Source organism: Notamacropus eugenii, chromosome 1, assembly GCF_028372415.1.
Source record: "Notamacropus eugenii isolate mMacEug1 chromosome 1, mMacEug1.pri_v2, whole genome shotgun sequence".
NCBI classification, from domain to species: domain Eukaryota; kingdom Metazoa; phylum Chordata; class Mammalia; order Diprotodontia; family Macropodidae; genus Notamacropus; species Notamacropus eugenii.
In genome coordinates, this window is record NC_092872.1 from 60,157,068 (window position 1) to 60,169,145 (window position 12,078).

Below are 12,078 nucleotides of genomic sequence, written 5' to 3' on the forward strand. Positions count from 1 at the left end.
GGGGTGGGAGATAAGGGGAGAGAGAAAGAGGAGAAAGGGAGGGGATGGGATGGGGAAGGGAAAGAGAGGGAAGTGAAGGAGGAGGGAGAACAGAGACAGAGAAGGGGAGGTAGAAGAGAGATGGAAAGCAGGAGAGAGAGCAGGAGGCAGAGAGAGAAAGAGAGGGACATGGAGAGAGAAGTACACACAAAAGAGGAAAGGAATGGCAGGTCATTTGCCCCAAGTCTCAGATACAGAGCTTGGATTTGAACCCAGACCCTCTAACTCCAAGTTCAGCATGCTTTCTACTATGCTATACTGCCTTTAGTTTTGAAGAAGTGACACAGAGAGGAACAACTAGTAAAAAAAAAGTAATCAGACATGTATAGAGTGCTTTACAATTTGCTCAATGCATTACATGCATTATGTCATTTGAGCCTTACAAAAATGCTGAGGTAGGTACTGCGGATTTTTATTGCTGTCATTCAATCATTTCAGATATGTCCAATTCTTCATGACTTCATTTGGGCTTTTCTTGGTACAGATATTGGAGTGGTTTGCCATTTCCTTGTCCAATTCATTTTACAGATAAGGAAACTGAGGCAAACAGGATTAAATGACTTGCCCAGGATCACACAGCTAGTAGGTATCTGAGGCTGGCTTTGAACTCAGGTCTTCCTGATTCCGGTAAAAGCACTCTATCCACTGCACCACATAACTACCCAAGGTACTGCAGATATTACCCTCCTTTTACATGTAAGGAAGTTGAGGCTCTTTAAGGAATCAAGCAAACATCCATTCCATCTCTGTCATTTCTCTCAGTATTGCTTAGCATTACTATACAAGAGGGATGGTGCAGTTTATATTTTCATTTTCCATATCTCAGAGGAACAGATGCCAGGGTCCAAAGAACAAATTTCTCATTCTTCAGAGCACTATATCAAAGGATATTCCACATGATTCTTCCCCAGAGGAACCAAGGAAAGATGCAGCTACATGCCCCTACTAGGGAAACGACCCGTCTACCCTTCTACTGATAGTTAGCCCCCGAGCTCTAGGCAGCAGTACTAAGAGGTCATTCATTCAAAAACTGTAAAATGAATACTGAGTAACAGGGAGAACATAAGAAATAAGAGAGGATGATAGAGCAAATGAGAAAGAGAGAGAACTAAAAAGAGATAGGCTGAAAACATAGTGAGAGAATGAGAGTCTAAGAGAATGCAATGGTATGCATGTGTACATGGGAGAGAGCAAGTGAAGTGAGAAGGGAAGAGAGAGGGAGGGAGGAAAAGGAAAGAGGGAACAAGGATAGGGAAAGGGAGGCAGAGAAAGGGATAGAGTTAGAGGGAAAGGAAAGAGAGAGAGTAGCAAAGAGGGAGGGAGAAGGAAGAATACAATAGAATAAGGAGAAAGGAAAGAGGGAGAAGAGAAGGAAAAGAAGAGGAGGAAAGAACACTGTTTTATCTCAGATTCTTCAGGCATCACTGGGCTCATTTGCTATTCCTGACTTGGCATGTTATATCTCCCAACAGTCAGAAAGGGAGAAAAGAGAAAGGGAAGTCCCTAGAGAAATTCCCTGTGAACATGTTTAGGGTGGTAAATGGCACAAAATTTGTCACCACACTTAAAGCTCAATCACTGGGCTCAGTCATCAGCTCTCCAAGGCTGGTCAGATTTAGAAGGGTGACGTGTCCTCTAGTGTACCAATTTTGTCTCCCACCCTCTCCTTGTATGATAGCTCTTGGCCATTGTCCACCCACTGCTTCTAGCTGCCACCAACCCAGAAAGATCGTCATCACTCCACTCCCAAACCCTTGTTGGACACCCAACATATGGAGAGTCAACTACTGATTTCCAAGTCTCAAACCTCATCGTGCGCCTGGGAGCTTGCATAGTCAAGGTCCAAGTCAGGATATTTGAGGAAATAAGAAGTTAACAAAGCCATCTCTTACAAACTGCCAAATCAAAGAGGCTGAATGGATGGGTAGAAGGAAAACTAGGGGATCCCAAGGGCACCTTCCTGCTCCCTTGAAGTAGTAACAGCCCTAAAAGAGAATTAACAAACACATTTCTCTGTGACTTGGTCTTTAGGGACTAGATCCAAAAACAGGGCTGGCAGCAGAAGCTGTGTGTGTGCCTGAGGAGATGGGGGAAGTCAGGATGACAGAGCTTTCATGGAGGGCAGTGTTTATATAATAATACAAGTGAGTGTTACCTGGGGATTTTAGGGAATTGCAAGCTCAATACGTATCAGCATTGAGATAGAGCAGTCAGCCCCAAAAGCTAATGTGATCTTCAGCAGCATAAATAAAAATAATGTCCAAGAGGAGGGAGATATTAGCCCATTGTACCCTGCCCTCATCAGATCACATTAGGAATATTGTTGTCAGTTCTGGCCACTGAATTTTAAATAGAAACTGACATGCTAGTGTGTGACCAGGATGATGAGGAAACTAAAGACCACATGATATAAGAATGGATTGATAGAACTAGGGAAGTTGAGTATGGGAAAGAGAATTCCTAAGAGGAACATGACCATTGCTTGAAGGGATCAGTACGTGGGAGGAAGAGTTATTCTGATTCTGGATATTGAAGGAAAGCAGGTCTTAGTTTCATGTAAAGGAAAACTTCTGGAGAATTAAAGCACCTCAAAAGCAGGATGGACTGCCTTAAGGGGTAACGATCTCCCCGAGGGGGTCTTTAAGTGATTGCTTGGTGATTAACTGTCAGGGTTGTTATAGAATAGGAAAAAGATTCTTGTAGAGTGACGGGTTGTCCTAAACGAAGCCCAAAACCTCTTAAAAGGAATGAGATTCTATGATCCTGTGCCTAGAGATGTCAGTAGATGATGGGACACAGCATGGAGCCAAGAGCATTTTAAGTTTGTTTGGTAATTGATGCATTACTACCCAGGGATATATCTCTGTAATATTTCTCCAGGTGCCTAAAAGATGCTTGACTATTCCCTTCCTGTTGGCCTAATAGAGACAAATAAAATTTAAAGGGCTTTTTAATCAACCCAAAATGGGAAAGAGGGGAGAGGCAATAAGATTCCCAGGCTCCCTAATCCTTTAAAGAAGAAATGAATCTTTGGAAATTGAGTAATAAAAGGGACAGATACCAATTCTCTACTTTTATGAAAGGGGGAAACTAAGACACAGAACAAGAAGAAATATCCCAAGGTCATCAGCAGAGTCAAGGTAGAGGAGAAATATTATCCTGGTACTTGGACTCCAAATCTATGCTCCGAGCTTCAAGTGAGGAACCATGGAAAGAGTCTGGAATCACAAATCAGGACTGCTGAGAAAAGATTTGTAAAACATTTTGCAAACTTAAAAGTATTACGTAAATATCATCATCATCAATATCTCCACCATCATCATCACCATCTTCATCATCACTCTGATGCCAGCTCTTTTAAGAACTTCAGTTTTTAATTCATCTGACATTAGGGCCAGTCATTTCCCCTTTCTGGGCCTCAGCTTCCTCGGAGACAAAATGAGGGGAGAAGGAATTAAATTAATTTATCTCTAAAGTCAAAGGAGCATAGGATTTAGAAGGAGAAAGGGCCTTCAAGATCATCAAGTCTAATCTCATTTTACAGATGAGGAGCCTAACGCCAAAATAAGACAGCTAACTTTCCCAAGTTCACCATTAAAAGTAGTAAGTAGTTGAGTTGGGATTCCAACTCAGGTGATAAAAGTCTCAAGAGAATCTCAAGAGATTATCCAGCCCAGCTTTTCATCCAGTGTAATAATCTGGTCTACAGAATCCCCAAGAGATGACCATCTGGCCTCTGGTTCAACATGTTCAGTGTGAGAAATGAATATTTCTCTTGTATTTAATAACTAATTATTGTATTAGGACCAAAATTTTTCTCCTTTTCTACTTTCTCATCCAGAAGTGAACCAGTGTGGGAAGTTTCTCTTAGAGATTTACCCAGGTCAAGATCTAATCAGACAATAAAAGAAATTGCTCTGTATGCTTGCTCAGACAGGCTTAGGAAAAGGTTGATTCTCTCTGTTATCAAGACAGGTGATATGTCCCTTTGACAAAGATTTGAGTGACTACGTCACATGCCCCAAGACCTTCCTTTTCATATAGCCCACACCTGTCTTTATTGCCACCCTTCAGGAATAGCTCTTCTTTGAAGGGTATATAAACTGTGATCCCACTTTTATGGTCTTTGGTCTAAAAGAAACAACCAAATGGCCATCCTTTTATTAATAACCTGCTGGCCTTATTAATAAAATGATTGAATTATCCAGAAACTATGTCTCTCAAACCTTTTTAAAGGTCACACCAGGGACAATGAAATCATCCTGCCCTGAGGCCATCAAATACATTTTTAGTTTTTTGTTTGTTTTTTATTGTTGTTGTTTACGAGACTATTGGAATTAAATGACTTGCCCAGGGTGACAGAGCTATTCTCAATTGTCTGAGGTCAAATTTGAACTCAGGTCCTCCTGACTCCAGGGCCAGTGCTCTATCCACTGTGCCACTTAGCTGCTCTCAATACACTTTTTAAAAGAGAGTCAAAATCTGTCTCTCTACATCTTTCCCTCATTGGTCCTAGTTCTGGGCAGCAGAATTATCCTTCTACATGATGTCCTTATTTCATTTTCTTATTGCACCTTAGCCATTTGTACCTAACTATTTGTACACCTTTCTTATCTTCCAAACAAGATTATGAATTCCTAGCAGCTGAAAAATATGATTGGATATTATTCTTCTTTGCAGCATCAGAGCCAAGCAAAGGGTCTTGCCCATAGGAAACATTCAATAAATGATTCATTTTAAATTGCGTTTTAAAGTTGATAAACATCCCTGGGGCACCAAAGACATAAGGAACAATTTATTTGAATAAATATCACTTATATAGTTCTCAGTATAGACATTGGTTGTCCCCACTGTTTCAAAGGGAACAACGCGCTCCTGATTATAACAATAGTTTCTATTTCCATGGGACTTTAAGAGTCTGAAGAATCATGCTTAGAAGGCTGCCTTCAAAGCCAGGAAGAACTGTGTTCAGGTCCAGTCTCTGAGACACACTGGCTCTGTGATCTTGAGCAAGTCACAATCTCTCAGCATCCTGGGCAATTCTCTAAGACTTTAAATCGGAGAGAAGGTGCCAACCTGCAATGGTGGAGGGAATTTATTCATCTGGAAGTTCCCTGTACTAATGAAATTACGGTTCCAGTTCCTATCCCCTTTAGGGTTTACATTGAGATAGTAAGTATAATATTAACCCATTTTAAAGATGAGGAAATAAGTTTGGGAAGGTGATCCACGGTACTTTGGCCAGTCCAAGTCTGCAATATTGGGTTCAGTTCTTGACAGTACATTTTAGAATTCAAATTAGATTGCATTCAAATGAGCCAGGACACTCAAGGAAATGGAAACCAGACCAAAAGACTATGGATTGAATGAACTGTAGATATTTAGCTTGGGGAACAGAACAATTAGAAAGGATCCAATAGCTGGCTTAAAATGTTAGAAAAGCTTTCATTTGGAAGAGATTGGTCTTGTTCTGTAAAATTGGAATAATGTATTCATTAACTAGCAGTTGAGGCAGCTAGGTGCATAGCAGATAGAATGGAAATAATATCTTCCAGGTTGGTTATGAGGACTGAATTAGGTTATCTGGAAAGTACTCAGCACTGTCCCTACCACATGGTAGGTACTAAATAAATACTACTATTTATTATACTATCAAGGCAGCTAGGTAGCACCCTAGTGCACAGAGTACTAAACCTGAAGTCAAGAAAAATCATCTTTTTGAGTTCAAATCTGACTAGGCAAGTCATTTAACCCTGTCTGCCTCAGTTTCCTCATCTGTAAAATGATCTGGAGAAGGAAATGGCAAACCACTCCAATAACTCCAAAAAAACCTCCAAATGGGGGTCACAAAGAGTCAGACATGAATACTACTACTGCTGCTGCTGTTAATGATGATATCCCAGTATTTCTGTGAACAAAACATGCTGTAAACTTGATGTACTCCAGAAATGTAAGCTTTTATTGTCATCATTTCCACCCCATACAGATTCACACCTGCTATTTTCACTCATCGCTGTTGGAGGGAGTGGCCCCCTGGTTCTCAAAGGTAGCCATTGGATCCAGTGCAAGTTGTAGCAGGATCCATCAAGCTGAAATTCCTCTGGAAAGAGCCCAGTAATAGGCTACATGCCTACTATCTGATGCCCAGCCTTGCCAAGGTATAAGGCAAGGATGCAGGCACAGGGAAATTCCTACCACAGGTCTGGGGTTGCCTTCCAGTAAGGGCATTTCTCAAGAAGGATGAATAAAGACCAAGTATGTAGGGCAATGCTAGCTATCTGGAATTGCTGACAACTACAGACTGGCCACAGGGTTTCTGGTTCATCCCTAGGAAATGCATTGTTTAGGGCACAGCCAGTCTCGAAGGCCATTTATTGACTGCATTTTGGGGGCTGTGATCAGTCAGTGGAGAGAGTACCCACACTGATGAAATTACATATCTCTGAAACAGCAAAGTACTCTTGCCTGCAGAGCCTCCAGCTATTTTCCTCTCTGCCTTAAAAGTTGTCTCTTTTCTTTGCTTGATGAAGGCATTCTCAATTACCAAGTGCTCCAGACAATGTCACTCAAGCTACCCTCAAGGGTTCCTAACAAACATGGACTAAAATGTATCTAGTCTAGCTGACTTTGCACCAGTCCCCAGGGAAGGACAGCCTCCGTTTGGGGAAAAAAAGGATGGTAAAGGATTGTTAAATTACACTGTCTTTTAAAACCTCTTGGTCCTGACTGATGAGAAATAGTCATACCTTCTTGTGAAAGGAAACAGTGTAATAGAAAGAGTCCTGAATATGGGAGGCAGATGTCCTAGATCTGACATTTACAAGCTAGCAGCAAGGTGGTGCAGTGGATACAGCTCTGGACCTGAAGTCAGGAAGACCTGAGTTCAAATCCAGCCTCAGATGCTTACTAGCTGTGTGACCTTGGGGAAGCCACTTAACCTCCCTCTGCCTCAGTCTATTCATCTGTAAAATGAAGACAGTAATACCACCTACCTCACTGGGCTGTTGTAAGAACCCAATGTTAATAATAATAATAGATCACTTTGCAAACCTTAAGGTGATATCTCAATGTCATTTATCATTATCATTATTCAGAGAAGCTTATCACCAGAGTGTTGGTCATTAAAGGAGACGCTCAGAGCTAGACAGAACCTTAAAGGTCCCCTAGCCATAGATTTCAAGTCAGAAGTAAATTTAATGTTTATCTAGTCTGAGTCTCTTATTTTAAAGATGAGGAACTGAAGCCCAAGAAGTGGCTTGCCCAAGTTAAGTGATTTTACAAGCAATAAGAGCCACAGCCGGGAACTGAACCCATGTCCTCTGACTCCAAATCCAGCTCTCTTTTCACTGTATCTCACTGCATCTAACCCCTTCATCTAATAGATGAGGAAACTCAGATCTGCCCTGATCAAGTGAGCTGTCCAAGGTCCTAGATGGGGTAGCAGAGTCGGATTCAAACCCAGGTCCTAGAGGGGTAGCAGAGTCAGATTCAAACCCAGGTCCTCTGACTTCAAATCCAGTATTTTTTTCACTGCACCATACTCTCCCCCAATCAGAGATAAGGAGGCATTGCATTTGAGACATAAGAATCTCTTGTTGAATGAGGCAGTTTAGGTTTCAGGAACCATTCCTAATTTTAATTTAGCTGGAACACAGAATGCATGTAGCAGAATAATGTGAAATGAGGCTGAACACTAGTGGATTTGTCTGTCAATTCTCATTTCATAGCAATAGGGGATCGCTAAAGATTTGGGGGTTGAATAGGCACATGGTTAGACTAATCTGACAGTTCTAAGTTTTTGGATGATGATTTTATTTTTGATACAATTTATAAAGACCATCTTAAGTGTGGAAGAATCGCCATTTGCATAGGGTTAGGGAATGCCCATATTGGCGAAATTATAGATCTAGAAATTGTTGAAGAGTTACCATCTTCATGAAAACCCTCTCTCCAGAATCTTCTTGGCCTTTAAATATCAGGCTGAGGGAAGAGATGTAATCCTACTCTAAACTAAGGAGACAGTAGCAATCACATTTCTGTTTCCAAAGCACCCAACCTTGACCTAAAGAAAATTCACTTTGGACATAAACACCAAATCCAACAAATATGTCCCTCTTGTCTGCTTCCAGCAGCCAAAAAGTAGACAGAAAAAAGCTGAGGGGGTTTCACTTACTGTCACATTTCATTCCTTGGTGAATGAGCCCGTACAGTAAAGAGCCGCAGTGATCACAAAATGTTGGACTGGAATAAGTGTGGATTTTAAACTTGTGCTTGCTCCGTGGATCCTGAAAAATCAAGGGAGAAAAAAAGGATGACTGTTGATTTCTATGAATTTCCAATAAGCCAATAATAGGTCCAAAAGCACTAGGTGATCATTTATAAGTAGCCATATAAATAATAAACTTCAACTCTTATTGAATGAGTCCATTCCTATAGAGCTCAGACCATTCTATTCTGCTCATGTTACTCTCCTAACTGAAATCCTTCAATGTCATTCTATTGTCAACAGAATAAGGACCAAATTCTTTAGCCTAACATTCAAAACCATCTATAATCTATTTTCAAGCACCTCTGCACCCTTATCTTATACTACTCCCTTTCCTATCCTACTTTTCAGATAAGAGGCTTACCTGTCATTCCCCAAGCACATCCTTTACATTCCTTTGTTTTGATTCCTTGCTCATATTGTACCCTCAGTTCAGAATTCCCTACCCATTCTTTATTAAATCAACCCATAAAGGCCTCTCTCAGTACCTTTTCCTTTGTGAAATTTTCCCAGGCATCCCTAGATAGCAAGCATCTTTTCCTGAATTTTACTGTCATAGAAGGCATTTTGCTCATATCTGTTACAATTCATTTTACTCCACCTCAGAGCAAAAGTATGGATGCCCTTTAATTTCAGTTTAACAAAAACAACAAATACACACTAGAAAATAAACCCTAGACTGAAGTAAAGAATAAATTTTGAATAAGCTAGACACATTCTAGGAAAATGTTTTAAATAATGATCATCAATAGCCTTACCTAGGTCTACTACCAGGAATCAAGGACAATGAAGTTCCAAAGTAAAGAAATAGAATTTATTTCAGTACATTCCAGGTTCAAAACATCATGAAATTTGGAGTAGAAGGGACCCTTATAGATAACCTGGTCCAATTCCTTCATGTAATAGATGAGGAAAGTGAGACCTAGAGCAGTTAAATGACTTGTCCATGGTTGCACATTGTTGTTCAGGCATTTCATTGGTTTCCAACTCTTTGTGACCCAATTTTGGGTTTTCTTGGCAAAGACATTGGAGTGGTTTGCCATTTCCTTCTCCAGCTCATTTTACAGATGAGGAAACTGAGGCAAACAGGATCAAATGGCTTGCCCCAGGTCAGACTGCCAATAAGTGTCTAAAGCCAGATTTGAACCCAGGAAGATACATCTTCCTGACTTCAGCTGCCCTTGGTTGCAACCAAGGTTACATAGGTAGTAACAAAAACTAGGATGTAAACCAAGATACTCTCAGTCAAGGACTATTTTCATTATATCATGCTGCCTCACTAGTATATTTCAAGTTCCTTCAGAAAATTTTCATCTCCTAATCTTCACAAGAAAATTTGTAGATGATGAATAAGCAATACCACCTCACTGCACGTAGTAGGTACTTTAGCCACATGTCCTGAATTCCATTATATATTTTTTTTGGAGGGGGCAAAGCAATGCAATTGGGGTTAAGTGACTTGCCCAAGGTCACACAGTTGGTATCAAGTGTCTAAGTCAAATTTGAACTCAGGTCCTCTTGATCCCAGTGCCTGTGCTGCATTCACTGAATCACCCAGCTGTCCCAGATTATAGCCTTAAAGTGGTCTTTCCCTGATGCAGACCTAAACATCTGTACTCTTTTATAATATCTCTGATCTCTTGTAGCCTTCCCAAGATGAACTTTCCTTTTGAAGAGATACACTCCAGTTGTAAGGATAAATAAGGTATATATTGGTGGCCTCCTGATCGTAGGCTATTGTCTTCATCAAATATCCCAAGATCTAACTATAAGAAAGGAATGGGATCACTTAGGAAACATAAATCTCAAACATGGTTGTTATTGGGTAGTATACTATTTTGAAAAATCCTGAATGGAAACCTGAAGGAAAAAATTCAAGAATTTGAGCCATTTTAATTTGCTACCATTTTACTTCACAAGGTTCCAAATCAATGCTGTGCTGGTGAGATGAACAAATCTGCCCTTAATTCAGTAGAGCTAAAAGAATGAGACACTTGACTTTGAACTCCTGCTGATTTAACAGCATAGCAGTCCACACTAACACCCTTTCACATGTAGAATGTTATAAGCATAGACATTCTTTCTTGTGCATGATCCAAATGGCTACCTTCTAATAGCTGGCTTTGCCAAGTCTAAAGCAAACACTATGAGTTTCTTGTTTAATGATAATTAAGCAATCTCTTGGAGGTCCCCAGACAATGAAATCTAGTCCATGAAGTCATGTTTCCAGCAATATTCTCCAGTCTTCATCTTCATTATGGCATGTTTACTAACTTCTCACTTAAAACTTTATCTTGAAGACTGTCCAGTTCTCACTTCCCAGCATGTTAGGCTTTTTAAAAGGTAAAGACATATAAAGAATGCATTCCAATTCATCATCAAAGGAAAGTTGACAAAGTTGAGCACCTATGTATGACAAACTGTCCACACTGTGAAAATCTTCTGAATTTAGTGAGTGCCCGATTCTGCTTTCCTGGCATCTGGCCTCAAGTTTTATTTGGTCCTTAGTTTTGTTTTATCTGTACTTCAGCCTATGGTACTTAATCCTTTAAAGTGGCTTGGATGTCCTCAGAATCTAATCATGATAATACTTTAGCAATGGCTTTCTCACTATTTTTAAGGTATACAGAAACTTACTATCTGAGTGACCCTAGGTAATTCACTTAACCTCTCTGTGCATCAGTTTCCACATCTATAAAATAGAGGGATTAAACTCAAAGGCCCCCTAAGATCCTTTCCGGCTATAAGTCTATAACCCTATTTACTGCCTTCTTTCAACTGTTATACTCTACAATTATGAAGGAAGGAATCACCTTAGGAGAGACTGGGCATGTCTATCTCACACTAAGAAGCTTTGATTCAGTCTCTTATCATAGGTGGTTCTTTCAGTGATCCTAATTCTAATCTCTTACTCACTTATTCTGTGGTTCCCTGAATGACAGCAAATTCTAATTTCTTGCACACCTATTCTTAAAACCAACAGAGAGTTGAGGCTGCTCCAAGATGACTTGTATTACCTATGATGAACCCATAGACAGCTCCACAAATCCTATGACTAGACTCCACACGATTCACAAAGAACAGTAAGGACAGTGGACCTGACACAACCTGGGCTACAGACGCTGGCTGAGTCCTGGAACAAGTCACTTCAACAACAACAACAACAAAATCTCTAGTGAGGACTTACTCTGCTCAAGGCACTGGGGATCCAAAGATATAGCAAACAACTACAGTGAAGCCAGTATTCAGGAGAGTGAAGAATGATTTTTTTAAAACATAGAGGTAATAGTAATAACTAATAATAGCTAACATTGATTTAATGCTTACTATGAGCCAGGCAACGTGCTGAGTGCTTTACAAGTATTATCTTATTTGATCCTCACAACAATTCTGGGAAATAGGTGCTATTATTATCCCCATTTTACAGCTGAGGAAATAAGACAAACAGAGGTTTATTAACTTGCCCACAGCTACTAAGTTTCTGAGGTTAGATTTGAACTCGGGCAGGACTTCCTAATTCCAGGTCCAATGTTCTACGAACCGTACCACCTAGTTGCCATGAAGGGTCTGTCTTGGGGGGTAGGAAGAGAGAATTTTCGATAGGTAAGGTAAGCAATAGGAAGTTTAGTTTCTGAGGGAAACAGTTAAAGGGGTATAATAGTTAGGACATCTAGGTTATAACCGTCAGTTCTGATACTAGATGTGGAATTGTAGGCTAGCTACTGTACCTCTCAGTCAACAAACCTTCAGCATGTATCAGGCAGAGTTTTCTA

The 12,078-nt window shown here is 40.3% G+C and overlaps 1 protein-coding gene across 3 annotated transcripts in view; it reads right to left on the bottom strand.

The window, feature by feature from the left end:
• The window catches only part of PRKCB (protein kinase C beta), a 619,385-nt gene that overhangs the window by 343,663 nt on the left and 263,644 nt on the right, over positions 1 to 12,078 (bottom strand). For all 3 annotated transcript variants that reach the window (XM_072603854.1, XM_072603845.1, XM_072603861.1), the window contains exon 4: positions 8,213 to 8,324. In XM_072603854.1, the coding sequence (XP_072459955.1) occupies positions 8,213 to 8,324 (112 nt within the window). The remainder of the gene's footprint in view (positions 1 to 8,212; positions 8,325 to 12,078) is intronic.